The sequence below is a fragment of the Lepeophtheirus salmonis genome, chromosome 5 (assembly GCF_016086655.4).
Source record: "Lepeophtheirus salmonis chromosome 5, UVic_Lsal_1.4, whole genome shotgun sequence".
In the NCBI taxonomy this organism is placed as follows: domain Eukaryota; kingdom Metazoa; phylum Arthropoda; class Copepoda; order Siphonostomatoida; family Caligidae; genus Lepeophtheirus; species Lepeophtheirus salmonis.
Window position 1 is genome coordinate 14,032,258 of NC_052135.2, and position 25,045 is coordinate 14,057,302.

The window sequence follows — 25,045 nt, forward strand, 5'->3', positions numbered from 1 at the left end:
AGTAATTTTAATGAATAAAAATAAAGCTATAGCATCGGTGTATATTTGTTGATTAAAATGATTGGTGGCGTTATTAAAAAAAGGCATTATAAGACGAAGCGAAATAATTGCAATTTGTACACCAGATTTTATGTAAGTATAAAGTTATATTTATAAGCCTTACTCCACGGACCGCGCCACTTCTAACAAGGAATACTACGTATTCTCTCATCCTATGGAACTCTTAAGTCCTATTTCATATCCCAGACCTTCATTATATATTATTCTTCCAACCCCTTCTTTACTCATTAAATATGAATATTGATCAAAAAGAATCGAAAAAAAGTCAATGTATTGTACATACAAAATAGAATATTTCTTTATTTTATAATGTGTTGTATATATGCAAGACGAGTCGAGGATTTCAGGATTCTAACAAAAATTAGTAATTACAATTAATTGTATTTAAATTGTTATTCAGTACAAACTTTCATAAAAGCAATAAAGAAATAAAAATAGTGTGTAGATAAAAACAAATACATAACTGAAGACAATAGTTTAGTATACAGCAAATATTTAAAAAAGTTATTTGAGGAGATGTCTAACACGTTGCATAAGGGGCAACAAATCTCCAAGAGAGTCAAGATAATAGTCTGCTACAAGCCTATTTTCTTTCGGACATGCACTTTTCTCCCATCTACGAATATCTGAGAGCTTATGTACACCACCACCCACTTGAAGAGTTTTCAAGTTACAGTTCTTTCCTAGTAAAATATCCGTATTAGCCCTATAATTTAGAAAAATAAATAAAAATTATGTAGATTTTATTATAAATATATATTGTATATCTTACCTATCGCCTATCATAAGTGTTCGCTGAGGATCGACATTTGGACATCTTTGACGAACAGCCTCAAAGAAAAATGTGTTAGGTTTCCCTAGGATCACAGGATCTCTTTCAGCAGGAACTGTGACTGATGCAACAATAGAACCAGTGCCTGGTAAAGCATAGGGGGACATTGGGAATCTTTCATCCGTATTAGAAGCAAGAAATATAACGCCGGGTTTTTCTAAATAATTTATTGCCTTTATAATCTTGGGATAAGATATATTGAAATCGAAAGCAACAATTACACAATTAACATCAGGATCCAACTCTTTTACAATATCAACAGCAACATGAGCAGAGAAAGGTTCTTTTGGAGGAAGATCTGGTCCAAGTCCTATGTGTTCTATTCCAACATCATCCAATTCTTGGGCAAGTCCAGATTCTCCAATCATATATACTTTACCTTCAAAATTTCTACTTTTTAAATACCAAGCAGCCAAATATGCAGTTCCCAAGACTTCATCCTATAAATTAAAACATATTTTTATAGATTTTTAAATATATTATAAATGTAATATACATTACCTGAGTTCCACCAAATTTCAAATCAATGCATTTCTTTAAAAAATCTCTTCGATGTTTCGTGCTATTATTTGTAACATAATACACTTTTTTACCCAATTCTCTAAATAGATTAATGACATCAGAGGAACCAAGAATTGGATTTAATCCAAACCATAGAACTCCATCGCAATCAGTTAAAACTGTATCAAAAGAATTGATGAAGGCAGCAATTTCTTCATCACTTTGTTGTCTTAATTCTTGGCAAGTTGAAGTCGTCATCTTAATTTAAATTATATATAAATAGAGAGAGAGAAATAAATAAAGTATAACACTAATTATCATTTATTTAATTAAGTGTATATTATTTATATGTAGGTATAAGAGACCTGCTCATGTATTTCTTTTTTGAGAAACAATATTACCAATGTATAATTCCGTACATATATATTATAAGTGTCCTTAAAGCCTAATATTTATGTGAAGTAACTATAAAATCTCTATTTAGTATTTTATTACTTATTTTACTAAATATAGTTTACATGGGATCTCGTTTAAAGTTTAAATTACATCTAATATTAAAAATGAGCTTATTTTAAGGATTGCTTGATCGGCATAGTATTCCTAAGATATACCATTTATCTTTTGTATATCAAACATTATAATGTCATAATATTAATAACTAATGTTTTCCGAAAATAGATTCAAAAATCAAGTACTTTCTTGCTAATTTTCCATCAGTTGCATTTTCAGAGATAATCTACAACAGCTAAAGACTATATTAAAAAGTTATCTTATCGAGTTATAATTTCAATGATAAATTAATTAATAACTTCATTCCATATGCAAGGACATGAAGAATTTCTTTATAAATCTAAAATCTTCATCAAACATAGAGAATATAAACAAGTGTTAGCATAAAAAGGAGCGACTAAGAGGCTCTCAATTATTAGAAGAGCATGCTAATTATATTAACAAGTAACAACCATACTTACATCGAATATAAATAACTATTAATATAATTAATTGGATCGTATTTGTTTTAACCTGATGCGGCTGCGAGATATTACATAAAAGTTAAAATTACGCAACCTTCTCTACACTTTCATAAGATGATGAAAATATAATTGAACTAAAAAATTTTTAAGGAAAGTTCATAAGAAAGAAATTGGGATTTAAATGGAACTTAAGAACTAGACAACGAGATGGAATTACATATTTAATATGATATAATTAGGCTATTATTTTCAAAGTATATATTAATTATTGTACTGTACAGAGACAGGTTGTATGAAATATGATATAGCTTAGATTTGAATAGCTAGCTTTAGCCAAAGATACTTGTTTCTAGCTACATGATTCTTCTTTGACGTCATAAATTGCATCATAATTGAGGGAGACGCCATCTTGAGGGCTTATAGTTGATATTTTACTATTAAAATGGACAAATTTCCAATTAATCTTGATTAAACTATATCAAATGGATTTATGAATAAAAAAGACTCATTGAATACTACATGATCCCTAGGATTAATACTTCTACTATTTGAATTAAATGAAAGATTTTGTATTTAACATCCCATAAAATGGCTAGATTTCTAATTTTTTTTTGTCGATCAGTGACGACAAATGTATAAATAGAGAAAAATAGCCTATTTCCATTGAAATACTTAATTCATTGTTGAAATATATAAATGAAATTGTATAATGATGTTCGAGCATATTTGTAATAGATTTTGGGGTCCGATCTACAATAAAACTACGGAATAGAGGGATATAATTTTAATAAAAGGGTATGACTTCAGTCCCTTTATTTGTTGGTCCCAATTTGACTCCAATAGTTTACTGTTTTCCCTAATATCATTGAAAAAAAGAGTATTTATTGCTATAAGACTTGGTTGTTTAGGCCCTCAAAATGGGTTAGTCATTAGTTAAGTTGAATAATAAAATGATCATAGATAGATATGAAGAAATTCAAACCACGTGATGCAAAATAGTTAGCAGGAAAGCAGCGTCATAGAATAGGATTATTTTCTAAGGTGATGCAGGAAAGGCTAATATAGATGGAGTCCTCACCAGCCCTACACACAGCCAATTATTAAGTTAAAGATCTATTTTTTCAGTTAAATCCAAATTTAAATCACTGATTTGACATTACGCATAACATCACGCCCGCAATAATAAAGAAAGCATTGGCTAAGGAACCGAAACTATATATGTGTTATGTATTTGTAATGTTAAATATAAGTAACAAAATACTGAGTAAAAGCAATAGATAAAAGGGAGTTAAGAGAGAATTGCACACAAAGCAAGACATTTGTTATCAGAGCAGACAATAGAATACAAAAGCTAGCACAAAAAACGCACATATAATATAAAATTTTAAGGTATTTATAGGTAGATATAATAGGAATATATATAATTATTTATTCATAAATATTTATAATAAAAATCAATGATTACTGAAGGATGGATGAAGAGAGAAAGGGAGCGTGTGGGAGAGTTTCTATTCAATAGAAGAAGACATGTTAAGCATAACTAGAGTCACTGTTGAGAGATAAATTTAGTGGTTGCAAGTCCGAAGTATCATTATAGGAAGGGAGGGAGGATAGTTCAACAAGTGCCTTGGCGACAACCATGGATTTGGGTGATCTGCGTTGTTGCTCATCTTCGGATGTCCAACGGATAGGGAGAGCAAGATCCTCCGTTGCTTCCGTGGTGGAACTAGAATGACACTTTCGCTCTTCTTCCAAAAAGGCTTCTTTGAGCCACCGCTTTTTGAGCTTAAAAGAGCCGGAAGATGGGGTGATGTACGAGGGCTTGGAGGATAGAGGAGATCCAATAATGTTCATACTGCTCTGTTTTGTTATGTCCCCAAGTGTTTTTCGAGGACTTACAAGCCTCTCTTCGAGAATAGATGCAGATGACTTTTTAGGTGTTTTATTGATGACAAAACAAAGAGGAGAGTTCTCAATGTCCAATTCGAGGCCCCGTTTGGTGGCTCTTTTAAACTCATCCTCAACAACTTCAGTTTTAATGACTGGAGGAGGGATGGTGTGTGGTGACTCTACGGATATGTTTTTCCCTGGTGTCTTCTCTTGACGGTCTTTTCGATAGTTTTCCAACCATAAAAGGACTGCGTCACTGTTTTCACTCCCAGAGAGAACAGGTTGAAGGACAAGATCTGATGAGCGTTGGGGTTTGTGGTATGGATGGATAGGGCAGGTGCGATTGGCGTGGGTATAGCGATTCATACATCTAAAGATAAATTAACATATTAATTATTCACTTGTGAGATAAGGAATCAAGTGAGGTGCTCCTTACCCTGGAGATGAGCAAATGAAGGGCTTTTCCCCCGCATGAAGACGCTGATGAGTTTTCAGCTGACCAGACTGTGTAAAGGCGCGATTGCATCCAGGATAATCACAATTGTAGGGCCTTTCTCCCGTATGCGTTCTCAGATGAGCCTAAAGGAAATCAAGAGAGACATGTGTTAAGTATAAATGAGTCTGTCTCCATGGGGATGGAAGGGACTACGCACTTGGAGGGACTTTTCTCTGGGGAAGACGCGGGAACAGACACGGCACTTGATTCCACTGGGAGAGCTGGAGCCTTCCAGAATGAGATGGCTGATCACATCCGCTCTGGGACGTCCTCTCTTCCCGGAATCACCCGTATTATTAGGATTGTTGTTGTTGCCGTTGAAGCCAGAGTTTCCACTTCTATCAGGAGTACTTGGACAGGCCAAGTCCAGGACCTTCTCACTCCAAATAGATGTGACCGAAGGATTATTGCTCCAGACAGGGCTCCCTGGACTCAATGTAGAGCTGGGAGGGGTGGGTGGAAAAAAACCACCGACTCGAGTCGGTGTTTTCATTAAATTAGGATCGAACATCATTCATTCACACTACGACAGGAACGACACTCAGCGATTAAATGAATTCAATTCAAAAAAGTTGGAAATAATAAAAAATATAAAAAGGAAAAAAAAGCGGTTTGGATTTTTTTCCTTTTGGCGCCAATATTTTAAAGAGTTCTCCTCATTGGATACATTCCTCTCTTCCCTCTCAAGAACCAATCAAGGCAGATAACATTAATATTCATCATTTTATACATATTATACATCAATTCATTATCAGAGTTAATTCTAGTGATACTTTTAATCTAAATATTATATTCTATAATAATATAGCAATAGAAGAAACATTTATTTAAGTATGTATTCTAAACATAAATATATAATTGAGTAGTCGAATACTTTGTATCAAGAAATGCTTCCCCTCTTCATTTCTCCTTCTTCGTTTTAAATATGAATAAGCGTTTTTAAACGCGATTTAAAACGCGCCAAAAAAAAACCCAAGCGTACATAACAAAGGTAAAAATATTAATGATGCCTCAACGCAGTAGCAACACGCCTTCCCTTTTTCTTCTTTTGTATACATAATATATCTTTTAAAAAGCGTCATTTAAAATGGTGTTTTTAAGAGAGGGGGGGAGGGGATTTTGGCTTTTACAGCTGTAAACTGAGGGTCGTCTTTTTAATTGGAGTAGCAGTATCGATTTCCGTAAAGACAACTGAGCCTCGCAGGGACGGAGTACAATTTCCCATTACGGCAAATACATAGTTGATAGGAGACTTCGGCAGGATCCCCCTCGATAGTTTTAATTGAAGGAAAGGCCACACTTCCGTTCAACTGCACCTGTAAAAAAAAAGGCTCTGTCTTAACAGGGAATTTATCTAGATATTTAATTAGATGTACATATTTTTTAGACGAGAGTTGAATGACTCCGTGACTCTTGAAGGTAATGTTACCTCCGGGAGCATTGGCATGGAGAGTTCCGCGGCTCCAGAGTCGAACTCCGTTCGTACGCGAATGTAATCTAACAAAGAGAGAGATAGTTACAAAAAAAATGACGCAAGAAGTTAGCATCAAGTGTGGGCCATTATTATTATTATTTATCCAAGCCATTTTTTTGGCGGGAATTGTCTCTTTTCTCTTTTTCTTTTTTTTAAATAATATGGATTTGTTATCCATTGTTAAAACATTTTCTCTTTCTTCTACCTTAAAGCCTATTTCGTATATCTTTTTATTGCATATTTTCGCTTCTTCCTTTTCTTCCTCCCTAATCTTTCTGCAAAGGAAAAGGAAAAGGCTCTTGGAGTGAAACGTTTCCTTCCTATTTTATGGATGTAGATTTTAGAAAAAACAATTCAGAGTTAAAAAGATTAAAAACTTGCCAGTACATTTTTTTTAAATAGTATCCCTTCAAACCTGTACTTTTCTCTTTAAACCCGAAATAAATACCTCGTATGTATGTATATAAAACAATCAACCAAGGTCACAGGCGTGAATCAAGATAGGGGAGGGTAAAGTTTATGGGATACGAAAGGACCACGTGCAGTCTTTTCAATGAGAGGCCCCCTTTATTGTGAGTCTATCAGCTATCTATCCATCCTTTCATGTTATCATCATGAATGTGTATATTTGTTGCGTAACAAAGGCACTGCCTGATTAGAGATACTGGAAATAGGCGCCAAAACTTGTGTTTGCTTGCTTCTTAGAGGTGGGGAATGAATAATCATAGTGTGTAAGGGTTAATTTGCCACACTTGGTGTTAAAATATTATTCATATTAAAATCCCCCCCCACTAGAAACTCTTGAAGTCAAAACTATAATAATGTACATTGGTCTGATGATATAAAGTACATTTATATACATTTTTCCCCCTGTACATGTAGCGTAGGAGATGCCATTGACTCTCTCCCTCACCAATTCTGAGTAAATTATAAATACTCATAGAATATTTGGAGCAATTTTTAAATTAGTTTTTTTCTTTAATAAAAGTTAATCAACAAATGAAAATTAACTTTTTGTGGTCAGTGTATTTTCTTAATCCTCGTTTCTTTTTAGGTCTTGTTGCTTGTTTTTATTTATAAGTATTATATGAAGGGGAATGAGATTATAGGATTTCTTGCCTTTTACACGTCATTACAAATTGACATTTCGGTTCCCTCTTTAATTCTTTTTAAGGTACTTTTTTCTTATTATCAGTAGAAGCTCTTGGATCATTTATCATTGCTATCAGTATCATCGATTTTATAAATATTGTATGTATTAAAAAAAATTATAATCAAGTCAAATCATTAAAATCTGTTGTCTTTCGTAAAATGAAGTTTATTACATAGATGGGAGGGCTGCAGACTCAGAGTTTGTACCTTTTTTGGCGGAATCAGAGTCAGGGGTTGGAAAATTTGTATCCACTCCGACTACACCTAGAAAAATTATTATAGTTTATGTTAATAAATAAAATTTATAATCTAAGGCTTACATTGAGTGTTTGTAAAGTTTTTTCCTAAATGGTTATAAATTATAGGTATCAAGCAAGGTTAGACTATCAAGTAAGCGAGCTTGCTAGAATTTTTAATTTGATGTAAGACAAACAGATTTTAACAGAACACGGAACCAATCATAGTCTATTACTAGAATTTTCAATTAGATGTATCTGGGCAAAAAAGATAGATTTTGACAAAACACTCAACCCCTCATACACTATGACGTCAATATTAAAAAGCGTGGTGGAAGTCTAACATCAATCGTACACGTGTTATCTTATAATCAAAGTTGATAATCCTGTAGAAAAGGGAGAAGGGTGGGGGGGAAGACTTATGGGGTCATTGTCCAGTTACTAAAATAATAAACATCTTCCTCTATCAAGAACGTTATCAATTACCCCCTTTATTATTCAATATGAATATAATATTAGATACTGATAGTCGATAGAGAACTGAATAAAATGCCTAAAATAACGTCTCTATAATAACGATTTCTATAAATGAAAGCCCAGGAATTAGAAAATACTTACTGGACGAGAAACAAATGACTTGTCGGATTTTTTGATATAAATGTGCATTTAGTCCCCTGTCTAGATTTAAACGCCTCACGTTATACTCATATCATATCAAGAGTATAGATATTCGTCTATAAAATCAAGTTAATTGATGAATACATCAAGTCAGACTTTAACTTTGATCTCACAAATATCCTTATTTCATGTATATACCCTTATCCATTGGTAATCATCTACGTTCAAAAAAATTATGGAGAAATACACGGGTAAACCTATCCCTTCCTGAGAAACCATCATTAAATTAATGGAGAATGTTGGTAATGATGTCATTTATAAAAATGACCCCATTGTAAATTGTGAAGCTGAGATAATTTTCAGCATGTTTTGAGTCATCCATACCAAATTACGATCAAAGTTATAAGTAGAAAGTATAAAATATTTACTAATTTCGAAATGGAACTCTGAATTTTGTACCATCTAACAGTAAGTATTCATTTTTTTTTTAAATCTAACCATAAAAAATATGATTCTATTTTAGCTAAAAATATCAAGAATTATGATACACAACTCATTAAATGGTAAAACAACTGCTTAAATGACCACAACAACGGGGGTAATTGCTTTGGATGATTCGCAACTAGTTAATCTGACAATAGTTTCTTCGCTTAAAGACTTGGGTATGATCATTAGGTTTTCCAATATTACATAGTCAATAAATATTACTTTTTTATCACTTAAGGATTAGCTATGGTTGATAAGCCCCAAGAAATGGTGTTCAAAAAACTCATAAAAGGCAAAACAACTGCTTAAATAGTCACAACACCGGGGTAGTTACATTGGGTGTTGCATTATAATTACAATTGTGTATATCCTTCATGATAATAATATATTGTTATATATGCATAAATAACGGGAAAAATCTTTTTTGATGCTCTTAATAAGGAGTAATATCGACCGGCATTACTACATAATTAGCTTTTGTTCTAAATCTTTACGATGGATTTAATTCTAACACTTTTATTAGTATATTTATTGTCTAATTTTATGATTCTGACATTTACTTTATTAATAATAATTTTTTAGATCTCATCGCTAGAGATATATCTATCCTATACACAATTGTATATAGCAACTTCCACATGAAGAGAAAGGGGGGATGCTCTTTTTGATTATACTCCACCTCTGGCTTGTGTTTAGCAACTTAAAGTTATGACATATTTAACTGAATTCATGTCAAAACAAGAAAATATTATTTGGATCAATCTATTATTTCAATATTCTGCATTTATAATTCATTGTTAGTATTAATTACATGATTCCAATTGTTTAATTTTGTATATTTAACATAAATGTATGATGGTTTATTTTTTAGTATGTAGATTATATTTAAATTTAAGCCTTCTTTTTTAAATTTGGAAATTCAAATATATTTTGAAATACTCTACTTTGTCGTTTCATTAGTTATTATTCTGAGAATATGGTTCATAATGAATTACAATTTCATGGAGTGTGACGTTTGCAAATCTACTGTAACGGATAAAAAACGTGTAAGTCAATTATACGTAGTAAATATATCTTCATTAAACATTTTGCTAATAAATACTTTCGTTATACCCTCAAAAATCCTAATAAAGCAGGCAGCTGATAATGACATCAGTATTTTAAACAATGATACCATAAGTCTTTCTCCCTCCCTTTTCCTTGCACGCGTTTTTCTCTACAGCATTTATTTTCCAATCTTGTGATAAAACGAAAGTAACTGTGTTTCTAGGTCCATATTCTCTTTTCTTATACCAATATTTTCCTTCGCTAAAACTATCTCCCTATTGTGTCTTTCACAACAATTATAATTTAAAGATATTCCCCACAAAATCATGTTCTTAATTGACGTGTTAGCTAGGAATGTAAGCCTTCTATTATCTTCTACCGATTCTTGCAATTTCATTATTGGTAGGGTCTTCATTGCCATCTCCCAGTTTACCTCTGAGTTTGTAATCCAACGGGACTTATTTCCCTCGAAATGTCAATTACTCGGGTTGGGCCTTTACCTTCCACCTCTTCCATTGTACGACCTACTGTGCTATTATCCTGGATGGTTCAGTCAGAAACAAACAAAAAAAACACTATAAACTTGTTCCATCCTCATAGAAAAGTTCTTGGAGAAGGGAGTAACCCTCAAAAATGGATGAATTTTTATAAAATAAGCGTGTTCCATATATAGATTCTTCAGGATTCGGGATATTTCTTCAGATTAGAGTTGCATATCTCGATATTCCAGTCCTTATTCAGTGTTCGATTTCCCTTTGGTTCTTAATAATGTCACTCTCGTCCAATGTCAATAAAGTATACAATATTTTAAGGGCCGGAACCATTTCAAAGTTCTTTATACTTAACCCTCCTCCACAGCTAGACACCATTTTTGACTTATGAAAGTTAAATGTAAAACCTGAGGACAGAATGAATCCTTCAATAATTTGTTGTATACTTATTATAGATTGTTTAATTTCCTCCGTTGTCCCAGAGTACATTATTGTCATTTCATCTGCATAAACTCCGACTTTATTCTCCTTTTTTCCAATCCTCACACCTCCAATATTTTCATACGAGCTATAAATTAGATCTACATTTATAGACTCTAGACTCAAATGACTCAATAGTACTTATATAGGCTATAAAATATATATTATATATATATTATTTTTTTTGTAGGAGTCGAGTTGGTGACCTTCAAAATACTGGAGTAGGAGTGGAACATTATTTATTTACTGACTCCGGTAAACGGTCCAACGGTTTTTAGTTCAGGATAGATTTGAATACATTATAACATTTCCGAAATGCCTTAAACCATTAGTTATCAAACTTTAAATAGTAAAGACATATTTTTTCGATTATATTATCTTATATATTTGATAAAAGTCATATTTTTTGACTTAATAAAAAAAAAGAATAAGATTTAAAAGTCCTATTTGTTGAAGGATTTATTTATTGCCTCTGTGTACAACTGAAGGGAGTCCGTATGCTGGAGTTTGAGGAAAACAGCCTTAAATAGGCGCGTAATCATCAGAGAGGGAAGGTCAAAATATTTTTGTCAATACTTGTGTTAATTGACCCTATTAATGATGAATAATTCATAGCCACTCACAATAGGAAAAAAGTGATTACCTTATTCGACCGCATTTCTATTAGGACCCATGCTTGATTCAAAAAATGAATTAGAAAATGAATTTCTAAAACTCTTTCCTACACGCTAAAAACGACACTGGCCTCAGTTATTAATTATTCTCCGTACCCAAATTGGGATTTCGGCACTCTACAATCCGTTTGTCATAGTCCCCCGCAATAGCTAAGGCCAACACTGTCCCTTCACAAGACTTTACGTACCCCAGTTTGAGAACCACGGCTATAAATAAAAAGACATTTGTAAGTCAGAAACTCACTTGATCGTTGAATGTGGATGGGATTTGATTTCCTCTACCTGAAGAGATTTGATAAGATTTCCATTACCTAAAAAGTGACGGGGTTCATTGTTATTATAGAAAGATCATAAAAAATCAAGTCAACTCTTACACCTACCTCGAATATGCAAATGCTTCAAAGTGGCTTTGAGCGTGTCCTTTGAAAAATTTAAGTAATGTTTAGCATCATTGGAGCGAATTAGGAATGTTTTTCCTAGAAAATGGAGTCCTTCCGGTTCTAGATAAGCAATATTATAAGGTTAATTAAATATGTTTGTTCAAAATAATAGGGTGACCAACCGTACACTTTTTCCCGGACATGTTTTCTTTGTATTTTGTAAAGTTTATTGATTACAAAAATTAGGAAGGTACTCACTTACCCCCCCATATCCAGGGGCGTCTGCAGGGGTGTGCTAAAGGGTCTGCAGCCCTCCCTACATTAAGTATTTTTTGCTTTTTACAAGAAAATTTGAAATTTAATTTTTGAAACATTTTTTTTTAAATTTATTTTTTTGTCAATAGCTGATTTTTTTTCAAAAATATTTTGTTCGAAATTTTTTGTGAGTAGCTATAGATTTTTGAAATTTTTTTTCCAAAAATTGAATTTAATCTTTGCAATTTTTCACACGAAATTTTTTTTTCAAAAAACTTGATTTTGTAAGAATAACTATGGATTTTGAAAAAAATTGATTTTTTATGAATAGTTGTGCATTTTTGAAAAAATTTAATATATGAAATTTAAAAAAAAATATTTTTGGGGTTTTTTTTCTGAAAAAAATATAAAAAAAACAATCCACCGAAAAAAAAAAAAAAAATCCTGCAGACGCCCTGATCCCCTAATACCGGCACTGATCGGATCCTTCATTTTTGGAAATTAAAGTATAGTCACCCTAAATGTATAGGAAATTGAGATTACTTAAAGTGAGGGAAGATTGAGGTGCACTCAAATGGATGGAGTGATCACTGTGGAGATCCAACCCTTCTTTGCTCCCTCTTACGAAAGATGTATGCAGATTTCCCTGAATCCAGGCCGAACTGTTGAGTATGACGCTTCTATTTGTAAAGAATATATCTTTGATCCCAGTCTATAAAAGTAGAAAAAAAGTTTTGATAGATCATTGACATAATATATAATATTTGTATAATTTTTATAAATCCATTTTGTGAAATATATACATTAGGGTGGATCGTATTGTGTACATATATATATATTATTTTTTTTTGTTATCTCACTCTCAATCGGTTTTAATAGTGAAAATAAATTCATCTGGCAAAAATTGTTACATTTGAAGGATATTTAGAGGTGATCCTTGCCTAACAAGTTTTTACTAAAGTTGTACAAAATTGTCAAACATTTGCTGAGGTTTTTGTTTTTAAACACAAATGAAACTTAATATAAAATAAAATTTGAGTAATACCGAGATAAGAAGAGAATAAATCAAAATATGTGTTGTTTTGTAGATAAGTACTTTGTAATACAATAATCTATATTAATAAAGCAAAATTCATTTGTCTGGGAGGAGTAATTTGCAAAAACAAGCGTGTGTAGCTTAAGCTCAGCACGTCATATTAAAAAGGGAACGAAAAGTGGAGTACAAATGATAATGAATGTGACTTTAGATGAGGTTCAGCAACGAGCGTGTGATGGCTCAGCGCGTCATATAAAAAAGAAAAGAAGAGTACATATACTTAGGGTTGTAAATCTTAACTATTTTTTATTGTGTGAGTATTTTGCTGTTGGCAACCTGAACAATGTTTGTTTTTTTATTATTCTCTCAAACCATTATTATTATTTTTTCATTCTTGAGGAGGTGTAAATCTTAGTATTGAGTAACTAGGCGTGAGTGTGTTCATGAAAAACAGAGAGTAACACTGAGGATTTGTTAGGGAGTTATCTTTTATATTGATAAAGTAAAGTTTGCCTGTTCGTAAACGCTTAATAACTCGGTTACTACCCCTAGTTTTTAAATATATTAGAAAGTATGATTAAGTTAGGGCCATCCTTAAATATTAATTAAAGGCAAAATATTTTTCAAAAAGAAGTTGTATGATGAAGGAAACAACAGAAGGGAAGGATGAGAAGTGACAATCTAAAACATTAATTTTTAAGGACTACCCTAATGTACACTTCTATATTATTACCTATGACGAGTAAACCTTGTAAATGGTTTGCCGATTTAAATATTTACATAGTTCTTACAACTACAATCTACATATGATCATTTCTCAAAAAAATATACAAACATAACATGTATTTACATAAATGATGTTTATTATTTCTCTATTGGCCTTTATTTGCAAATATTTTTTGTTGTTTCGTTCTTGCAAAAGACAACAATTTTTCCCTTTGATCCAAAAATAAATTGGGAATTTTTTAAGTAAAATAATTTCACGTACAATGATTATTATAAAGCTAAAAAGGGGTCTTTGACAATTCTACAAGATTCTAACTCAATTTACGTAGTTTGAATCTTTTTATAACAAAAGTGGTCAAACATGGGTGTGATCTCCTCAAAGGACACACTTACATCCATAGTGGATGTCGGTCCTTATTTATTTTGTCCAGTCTTACGACCGGTACTATCGGTCTTTAAGACCGTAGGTCCTAGGAATTTTTCATAAAAATATCGATGTTTTATTAAGCCAAATAAGATATATCAAATATGTATTAGGATTATTGCACATTTCTTGCTAAAAATATTATTTTTTCCATAATAATATAATGTAATACAAACATATCTTATTGTTAATTAGTTATATAATTTATGTACAATACTTATCTTTAATCTTTAGTTTCGGTTCTTTTTTAAAACAAAATTATTTGGGTAATTTGCAAAACATTTCGTTCTTGGTGGAAAATCTAAAATTGAAGATTTATTGGTTAACGATTCTATCCTTAGGTTCCCTTTTCAAATTGAATCAACTCAAAGATCAACAGATTTATTAGAATTCGAAATAAGGTTGATGTTTATATATTGATGGATTTCCGGTTCTAATTATAGATCTGGGTTGTTTCGGGTTTTAAAAAAAAAAATAAACTCGGATAATTTGCATAATTTTTCCTTTCTTGATGCCAGATCCGAGAAAAATAATATTTGTACTCCTTGTTTCCTTTTTCAAATTGTCTAAGATTAGACTTGAGGAGATTGTTTCCTATAACTCACTACTGGATATAGTTAAATAAAGATTCTTACAATTTTTGGAAGTAGATCCGAATATAGCAGGTATTTCAGTTCAAAACTCCTGGTTCAGTCTTTTAAGTTTTATTTTCAATGACATAGAATCAGAAGCTATTTTTTGGCTCTCCAATAAAACCAAAATCAATCATTTTTTCCACACTGATATTCAATGTAATGTCCTTATCGCCTAGCGGTTCCTGTTCTTGAACCGCTAGAACCGGAGCCGTCAAAGTCGAACCGAGACCGGAACTGAGACTGCAATGTATTGTTTATCAGTCTCGGTTCTTGTGCTGATATATATATATATTATAAAAATAAATTAGCTTTAATCGAAAAGTGAATTTTTTGAGAGTTTTTGATGCGCAATTGCAGTGTTTCCCAATTATATTTTATGGCGCAGGGTGATACAGTGGTTTCTGAGTTCCAAATAGCTAAATGCTTCTTATGGACCTGGAAAAGTGGTTTTAAGCACTAGACGGTGTTAAATAAAAGAGGGAAAGGGTGAGGTAAGTTATGCATCAAGGTTGTCGGGGCCCTTTAATATGATAAGTATAATATTTCTTAAGCCAGGGATTCCCAAACTTTACAATGGACGCACATAAGGAATAAGTGAGGGAAGGGGGGGGGGATATTAAAATCAATTTCAATTGTAGCCCAAATTTTCAGATGCAAATGGATCTTTTAAGCACTCTGGAAAAAATAAATATAATTTCCACCCAAAAAAGTGGTTCTGATGGTTTGGGTATCACATGTATTTCGTTGAGTTACATTTTTTTTTCCTTCAAAATGAAAAATAAGATTATATTCTTATGTATCACATGGGAAAAGGAATTCGAATGAAACTTTTGAAATTCAACAACATAACTTTAAAATTCAAACTTCTGAAATACATCAACATTTTTTTATTTGCTCCAAAGTTATAGTAGATTTTTACGTATTGTGTTACCTTGAGCATGACATCTGTAAATTTAATGGCCTCTTACTCTGACAGTATATATTCTTCGTACCAAGTTAGATCAAAATCGATCTGTAACTTTAGTTGTAATCCTGGTGACTGACAAACAAACAGAAGCAAACAAAAACAAAAAACAATAACCTCCGCTCAACTTCGTTGGCGGAAGTAATAACATAAGTTTCGTTAAACTAACTAATAGTTTTTTTATGATGTATTATATATACTTATAGGGGAACTATTAGGTGGGGGAGGGGGGATTTTGTACAAAAGAATTGAAGACAATAATCGAATTTATCTATTAGCGCAAGATCCAAAACTGAGCTCAGTTTTTAACTCATTCATCAAAAGTTCTGAAATATCTGGGATTTTAGTAATTTGGGAATATGATCCGGAATAAAACAGCTTAAATTATAGAAAAATATTCAATGTATAATTTTAAAAAAAAATCTATTCAAAAAATTTGCAGCTCCAAGGATTTTTGTTCCATGTTGTAGTGATCCCATTTTTATGGGATTTTTTTTACAAGGAAATAGCCAAGATTATAATGATATTTTCTTCTGATTTCAATTCCAATTTGATGACATCATGCTCCGTAAAAGGAAGACCGAGGCAATCAAAGGATGATACTTCTAACTAGATCATCCATCTCAAGAGACGTTCAAATTTAGATTCCAAATTCAAGGAGAGACGACGGAAGGAGAATTAATCCGGGAGAAACTACCAGACATCATAAGGGAGTAGAGTGGACACCTTCCTTAGGAATGAGATACCAGGATCGAAACAATAAAGCGATCCATTCACGATGAGTAAATAATTTTAATATTTCAAAATGTAATTACTTAAAAAATACAAAATGTAACAAAGATCTTTTTAAAATTAGACACTGAATATTTTCCTATAATATAAGCTATGATATTTTTCATCACTGTATATTATGAATTTATGAATAGGTTATAAGGGTATAAAGAAGAGTGTCTTTTATCATCATTTTTCAACCTAAAAATGGAAATATATTAAGTTCAGAACAAGATATAGAATCAATAAAAACCCTTTTTAATCATAAAAAAAATTAAATATAAGTTTTATTAATCCTACTTTTAATTTGGGGATTGCTTTAAGGGTAAAAATGACTCTGAACGATAATAGTCCAGAATTACTATAATCCAATATATTTAAGAATTCAGATGTTGGAGTGAAAAACTGAGATCAGTTTTGAAATCTGTCCTCAAAGATAAATTACTTTATTGACATAAATTCATTTGTACAAAATGAGTGTTTCCCTATATTATCCAAAAATATACTACAAAGCAAATTTTAGTCAAATCCGTTTCCACGTGAAAATTTATCATGGAATGAACCCTATACACTCTGGGTGCCTGTGTATATGGTAAACTATCCCATTTGTAGATAGAATGATTGTTTCAACCAAATTCAATATCCTAATTGAAAAAAAAAAAACCATCTTAAAACGAAGATGAATTATGAGGAAAAGTGATAAGGATTGACATGAAGTCCATTAGTCATTCATGATTTTTGTAAGATTTTTGACCATCCATGACAAATAAATATCTATGTTTGTATGTAAGTAATTTGTTGAAGGGAATCATTAAGAAACATGACATATCTTTTGTTGTTAAAAGACTTTTAGAAAATCCTTTAATGATTCTTAAATTTATAAAGGGTTTTGCCTAGTATGTTGTAGCAATAGTAGCCGTCATTCAATATGTGGTCAACATTTATCATGGCATGGGTAGCTACGTTGCTTTTTGTCAATGAAAAACAAAATAACAACATTCCAAGGCGATTGAATTGTACATATTATCTTCTTTTTTGTTCATAACTACGGGTATGGCTTAACATAAAATATTCGAAAATATGTGTATCATGGGTTTTTTCGTTATTTCCCAAGGAACGAACATATTATGCGGAAATCTCTACTTTTAATACAACTTTCCTCTGTTTATATTATATTTTATGAAATGATTACAGGAGCGTCCGCAGGATTATATTTCCTTTTGTGCTTGGTTTGGATATTTTTTGATACAAAATTAAAAAAATGTAATTACAAAAAATTTAAACGTTAATTTTTTCAAAAAATTTCAAAAATCCACTTTTGTTTACAAAAATTTCATTTGTAAAATTTTTAGTACATTTTTTTTGGGAAAAAAAAAATATATATTTTTTGGAAAAAAAATTCAAAGATTCTAATTCCTGCCTATATCATTGCAAGATATGGAGTGGTATTAGTCTTTATTTCCTTCATTTTAGAGCTGCTTGTAGCTCATTTAATCAAACGTCATTGTAGCTATGCTTGTCCTCTCAAACATTATTCAAATTATTTACCACGTCAATTTTCGATTTTTTTTTATAAATATAACGGGGGATAATATTATTTTCATCCATGAAGATGTGTTTTGTTGATACATAGTTTTATTCGAGAAGAGATAAAATAATCCTCCGAAATACTTAAGTATACAAATACGATATGTTTTCAAAAAGTAAGGTGACTTTTCAAATTTGGGAGGCAACATACATTTGGTACGCTCGTTCATTTTGTTATGTTAGTATACTCGCACGAATAAATATTTACTGTTTTAGCTTTATAAAATGTTTAGTTTGTTTGTGAGAGGTATAACGGTTAGAAATATTATTTGTGTTTGGCGACATTTTTGCTATTGAAAAACAGGGATAAAAGAATTTGCACCAAATTTTGTTTAAAAAATGAAATTAAGTGATCCAAAACACTTCTTGACAGTGGCATACAGTAAAACTCTTCTGAGTAAAAAAATGCGAAAATTAAAAAAAAACCAAGTGGTCTTCCAACATGGCAGGAAGATTCGATCAAATATCAAAGTTTTGCTCAATGTTTTTTTCGACATACCGTGGCGTAGTGTACCAGGAGTTCTTACCATATGGTCGTACGATCAATAAAGAGTATTATCTTGAAGATATGCCCCGCTTGCGAGAAGCAATACCAAGAAAACGTCCTGAATTTTAGAAAAACAATTCATGGCTTTTGCATCCCGATATTGAACCTATGTTACTTTTTCTTCATCTCAAATCTGAAGAGACCTATGAAACGACGAAGATTTGCAACGATTGAGGAAATAATGAAAGAGCTCAAGGCTATACCGAAACTTGCTTTTGAGAAGTGTTTTTAAGGATTGGAAAAAGCTTTGGCACAAGTGTATTTTATCTGAGGGGTATTACTTTGAAGTGGACAACATAAACATTGATTAATAAATGAATACTTTCTCCTAAAAATACAAAGTCACCTTACTTTTTGAACGCACAGCGTATTTCTAATTCGATCATTAATATAACACATGGGTCATTAAGTCTCAAGACTAATCTGTATTTATAAACCCGTAGTCAGGGTTTTTTATAGGAGGAGGAGGCCTGCTTAGAATGTCTATGGATGGGATAACTCACCATTCATTGGGAAATCAATACTACTTCTCTAGAATGATTGAGGAGGCCTTAGCCCAATGAAGATGGTCCGGAATAATAGATTAGTAATTCACAGTTACGAATCCCCAATCCTTTGTTGTTCTAGTGTGAGTAAATACTCCACTAACATGGAAAATAGTTTTTCATGGGAAACTTTGAGAACCGTGTCTTTTGATATTTTGCAAGTAACTTCACTTTACAATCGGACTTTCGAAATTTTCAGAATATTTATATGTTTTAGGGAGTAGTCTCCTCAATCAAAGTTGCTGAATACATCACCTCTTCATGGGTTGCTCTATCCTATTTTAAATAAATAAATCATTGACAAATTGTAATTGTCCATGCAAATAATATTTTCAACTCATTTTTAACCTGCAATCGCATTTAAAAAAATAAATAAAATAATTCATTGAAGCTCTGAAGCTCACTAGAAAAAAGGAAAGGGAACATCCCGATTCTGGACGTAATTATATGGAAAGTGGCTAAATTTTTGTTTATTTATTTATATCTTAATCTTGATTACAATTAATAAAATATGTGCATAACCACCAAATCGATTAAAGTGGATCTTACTTAGAACCTAATATATTTTTTTTCCCGTGTTTTATGTCATTACTCATAATAGATGAAGTAATAGAAAAAAAGGTCTATTTTGATCGATTTCTTGGTAAATATAGAGTTACAATAAATTTATGTTGGAAAAATTTGAATTGAGTTTATGACCAATCATGTAATTAATAATTTATAGGTAAGGGGATTAAAAAAAAATTTAAGATGCTTCATTATCAAATTATTTTCTTAGTATTCGGCCACAGTAAATAATTAATAATAAATCATATACCCACGGAATATGATTATAGTATATTTCACGCAACCTAAGCCATGGATTACTTAACATTTATCTTACATTAAATATTTAACATCTTACTCTTAAATGTTAAGTAATCCATGCGCAAAGAGCTTATTTATTAATAAATATAAACTAACAAAAAATAAATCAAAATCGATATTTAAAAAATAATTGAAATATAAGGTATATTCTATAACTTCATTTATAATATAAAGCACCTGAATAAAAAATAAAAAAGATATTAGTTTCTTTGTAGTGTCCTCATTTTACTAATTTTTTGGGTGGTTATATACATTTTGTATTACTTGTAATCACGATAAAGTAATCAATAATTGATTTTTCAAATGCTGCAATGTTTTTATTAATTTGTTATAGACTTAGATGCCTTGGAGGAGAGAAAGAATAATGCTCATGATGTTTCATTAGATTATCTAATCAGATGTGACAAGAGAGGAAGGAGAAACAAGGACATTTGCTAGAATTACTCCGATATCGATGCCCAATTCTACTCTGAGTCCGAAAAAAACTAACAATTATAGCTCTGCAACAAATCCTCCGAGTTACACCCAGTCTTTTATGTGTACACACGAATGTTTTATCATGTTTTGAATATAATTGAATCTATTTAGGAGAAGATGTTCCCCACTCAGGAATTAAGTAATAATGACAACTGTATTCAGACTACCAATTCTAAAAAAAAAACACCGGACAGCTAAAAAGTACACCGGATTTTCATCATTGGTTATAAAAGTCCTTGTAGCACTCAGAGTTAAATTGAAGATCTAGGAGTAATTCCTGGCTACATGTCTTTGCTATATATGCAGTGGGAGTTGTATTATCTCCTTCATCTTACAGCTGTTCGCAGATAGTTTAAATAAACGTCATGAAAGCTAAGCTACTCTTCTTTCAAGCATTCTTCTCATTGTTAAGGTTACCTTGTATAATGTATTGCTATATCTTTGGCTATTTACAGACTACCTTAATGTTTTCAAACTCCTCTAAAAACCTTGCCTGCCTGTATTTAAGGAGGATTACTCCAAATCTAGGAGAAGCTATGGCTGTGTCTATGACGTCTGTTGAAATTTTATGGATTCTTTTTATATAACCCAAAAATTGAAACAAAAGTTAGTATATAAAAGTCCCATATTTGGGACGGTCGTTTAAAAATAAACGAATATCAATTACAAGAATTTAGAATATTTTTTCAATTGTGCAGTTTTAGTAGAATAAAATCAAAATATCCCTTAACTTATATTTAAATTTGGGAACAACACATGTTTCATATTTACCTATTTTTCTATATACAAGCACATGAGAGATATATTGTTCTTTATTTAGCTTCCATATAAATTGAAATGTTAAAATCGCTTTTTGGACAGTATTGCGCTTGGTCGGTTCTTTTGTGAATTGACAAGTACGGAGGTCTCAAACGACAACATACAGCATATTTTAGAGGCTTTACCTATTTATGGCATTCCTCCACTTACTACTAGAGAGCTCATATGCTACTAGTGATACACGTATTACAGTTTAAGAACCACTGATACCCTATTTTCATGTGTTATATGTGTAGCACCCCACCCCTTTGTATAAAATTTGTCCGTTAATTTTATCGAAAAAACAGCGTTTATTTGTAAAAATAAAATATTTTTTTTTATCACAATTTGTAATAAATAAATAATCTATTTTTGTCGTCTGCATAATCTTTATTTAAAAAACAAACAAACTTTTAAATCGCGGAGTTAGAATAAGATGTGGAATATATCCCTAAAGCAGACAAAAGTTAACAGTTGAAGTGGTCTTGTACAATTTGATTTCAAATTTTTGCTTTGAACGAATGTACCTTTTGTGTTGTATTTGCCTTGGATAATATGATGTGAATACTACTCAAATACAGTGATGTATAAAATATATCCTATCTATACGTAAGAATAAAAGAAACAGAAAATTAACGTGGTAATTCTGTTAATTTTTCCAAAAAAAATAATATTGTGTGAGTAGCTGTGTATTTTTGAAATATTTCCCCAAAAAATTTATATTTGAAACTTAATTTTTGAAATTTCACGAGAATAGCTATGAATTTTTTTGAATCACTGTGAATATTTGAAAATTTTTATCGATGAAATTTAAATCTTTGAGAAAAAAAATCAAATTTGAAATATAATTTTTGAAATTTTTTGAAAGAAATTCAATACTTTGACAACAGCTGTGGGATTTTGAGTTTTTTTCTAAAAAAAATAAATTTTTTAAATCTTTTTCTAAAGAATTTATATTTGAAACTTAATTTTGGAAATTTTTTCCCCAAAAATTTAATTTTTTGCGAATAACTATGGATTTTTTTGAATCACTGTAAATGTTTGAAATTTTTTATCGATAAAATTTAAATTTTTGAGTATAGCCATGAATTTTTATGATTCACTGTGAATATTTGAAATTTTTTATCGATAAAATTAAAATTTGTTGAAAAAAAATCATCTAAAATAAATCAAATTTGAAATCAAATTATAGAAATTTTTTTCTGAGAAATTAATTTTTTGATAAGAGCTGTGGGGTTTTTTATTTTTTTCTAAAATAATAAATATTTTAAATTGTTTCAAAAAAAAAAATGTTCTGTTATTAGCTGTGTATTTTGAATTTTTTTTTTAAATTTAACTTTTTACGAATAACTATGAATTTTTTTGAATCACTGTAAATGTTTGAAATTTTTTCTTGATAAAATAAAATTTTTTTTTTTGAAAATTTAAATATTTGAAAAAAATTATCCAAAGAAAATAATGTTCTATTTTTAGCCATGTACTTTTGAAATTTTTCCCCAAAAAGTTATATTTTAAATTTAATTTTTTTGAATTTTTTTATAGAAAAAATTTAATCTTTTAGAATAGCTATGAATCTTTGAATTTTTAAGTTTTTATCTATCTTTTTGAGAAAAAAATCAAATCCCCCCCCTCTCCCCCAAAAAAAAAATCATACGTACGCCGTGGACTATAATTACTCTGATATCAATCCTCCATTCTACTCTGAGTGGAACAAGACTTACAAATATAAGTCCCAACAAACCCTTATTGTTTCTCTATGTTTTTCATGAGCCACTGAACTAGCTATTTCTTTATATAGTTTACTTAAATGTTCCCTTTTCAAAAATGTAATAATTGGATAATTTTGGAGAATAAAAAACCATATTCAGGTTGCAGTACAAAATGTATCACACGCGTTGTAAGTCATATTTTATACACTTCTGCTTATGTATAATAGACCCATTCCAGGGTCCCTTTTCTATATTTCATTATTAAATTAATAAAAATGGAAAATTGATATAAAAAATGAAGACAAGTACTTATTAAACTACTGTAGTAGGTAGATTTGTCCTGACGTATTTTTTTAATTTATAATCGACCCTTCACTTGTGTTTCCTTGTGTATCCGGAGTTAATTTCGATCTTTCGAGTTGATTATGTATGAACCAACTCGTTTCTTTGTAGTAATTATCAATTTTGCTATTACTGTGAAAATTTCAAACCCTTACGAATCCAAGAAAGACATAGTTCCCTGACTGTTCTGAAATAAACAATCCTTTTTAGCGGTTGATTATTCATTTTTTTATGAATATACATTATTTCTTGTAAAAAGAAATCCATTATTTTTTCTTTAATTTCGACATTTTATTGAGGATAGTAAGAATTACCCGATTTAGGCAAAATATGCACCGTTTTGTTTGATAACTTGTTCCCTTTTTGAAGGTAATTTCATAATGCCGTTTTTATAGAACCCCTCGTCCCTATATGCAAAAACGGGGAGAGTCGATTTCGCAAGCTTCTTTTGAGGCGATTTTTTCACGAACAAAATCATTCACCATGGAGACAAACAAGCGGTAATCACTTGGTGCCAGGTCTGCACTATAAGGTGGATGCATAAGAACCTCCTAACTAACCTTCTACCGAGTTAATATTGATGTGTGTGGTCTGGCGTTGTCCTAATGGTACACAATTCCTCTCCTATTGGCGAAAGATGGCCGCTTTTGGCGATGGTTTCCTTCAGACGAGCCAATTGTTGACAGTATGACTGATCTCGCTAAAAGTTGGTGTGTGTTCTTCGAAGAGATGCTACTAACAAAACATAACTTCGATACATCCCATTCTCTCTGACTTTGCACTAACTTTTCAAACGACCTTCGTCGTTTCTATTAATGAAATATTATAGAAATGGGACTCAGGAATAGATCTATTTAAGTTGTATTCACTACACTATTGTTATTCTAGGCAAAAACGACACAAGGAAAAAATGTTCCAGGTGAATCCTTCTGACACGGTTTACTTGATAGTAATTTACTAACGTCACTAAGAATAATGGCGCCGTCTCGAGGATAAAAGATTTAATAAAATACATAAAATAAGTTGTTTATAAGTTTACTTATTTATTCGTTTCTTACTATACCTAAGTACAGTGGCACCATTTGCAGTGATTTTTTTTTAGATGGATCATATTACATTCCTTTAACAAAAATGATTTGTACTAAAAGTGGAATTCAAAATATCTTCAAATAAGCAGTCCTATATATTTTGTCAACGTGAGTTTGTTCTTAACTTAAACGAAACCAAAATTTTTATTTGAAAACTTGAATCTCCTTTGGATTTATAAATTGGAGTAACCTTTGATGACTTTGTTCAAAATATGTTATTACTTAGTAAGCTCTCGAGGAAATTTCTTACCGGAGTAATGTGTAAAACATGAAGTAGCCAGCAAGTAATCATCACATTAGCACAAATTAAAGCCGTCAAAAAACTGAGAATTGTGAATAATACACATTTTTTGAATTTGATACTCGAAAAACACTTTGATTTCATGTTGAATATAGATACGTCAATAAATGAATCAACTATTATGAATACACAAAAAAAAAATAGTTAAAAAATAAACTTAAATCTCTTAACATTTTATCTTT

At 31.0% G+C, this 25,045-nt stretch overlaps 2 protein-coding genes across 3 annotated transcripts; both read right to left on the reverse strand.

Moving 5' to 3' along the window:
• Window positions 1-331: 331 nt before the first annotated feature.
• On the reverse strand, window positions 332-3,973 carry LOC121117253 (glycerol-3-phosphate phosphatase). Of its 2 annotated transcripts, none has more exons than XM_040711624.2 (4): window positions 3,833-3,973; window positions 1,394-1,651; window positions 833-1,332; window positions 332-766 (listed from the first exon to the last, which is right to left on the reverse strand). In XM_040711624.2, exons 2-4 carry the CDS (start codon window positions 1,649-1,651, stop codon window positions 565-567), a joined length of 960 nt encoding a protein of 319 aa, XP_040567558.1. In that variant the 5' UTR covers window positions 3,833-3,973; the 3' UTR covers window positions 332-564. The 2 variants fall into 2 exon arrangements, with proteins under 2 accessions (XP_040567558.1, XP_040567557.1); XM_040711623.2 differs by lacking the exon at window positions 3,833-3,973 and adding an exon at window positions 2,365-2,503.
• On the reverse strand, window positions 3,567-25,045 carry LOC121117252 (uncharacterized). Its single transcript, XM_040711622.2, has 8 exons — window positions 24,813-25,045; window positions 12,590-12,758; window positions 11,792-11,911; window positions 11,656-11,722; window positions 6,130-6,250; window positions 4,911-6,069; window positions 4,694-4,836; window positions 3,567-4,627 (listed from the first exon to the last, which is right to left on the reverse strand). The coding sequence occupies exons 6-8, from the start codon at window positions 5,265-5,267 to the stop codon at window positions 3,898-3,900; spliced, it is 1,230 nt and encodes a 409-aa protein (XP_040567556.1). The 5' UTR covers window positions 5,268-6,069; window positions 6,130-6,250; window positions 11,656-11,722; window positions 11,792-11,911; window positions 12,590-12,758; window positions 24,813-25,045; the 3' UTR covers window positions 3,567-3,897.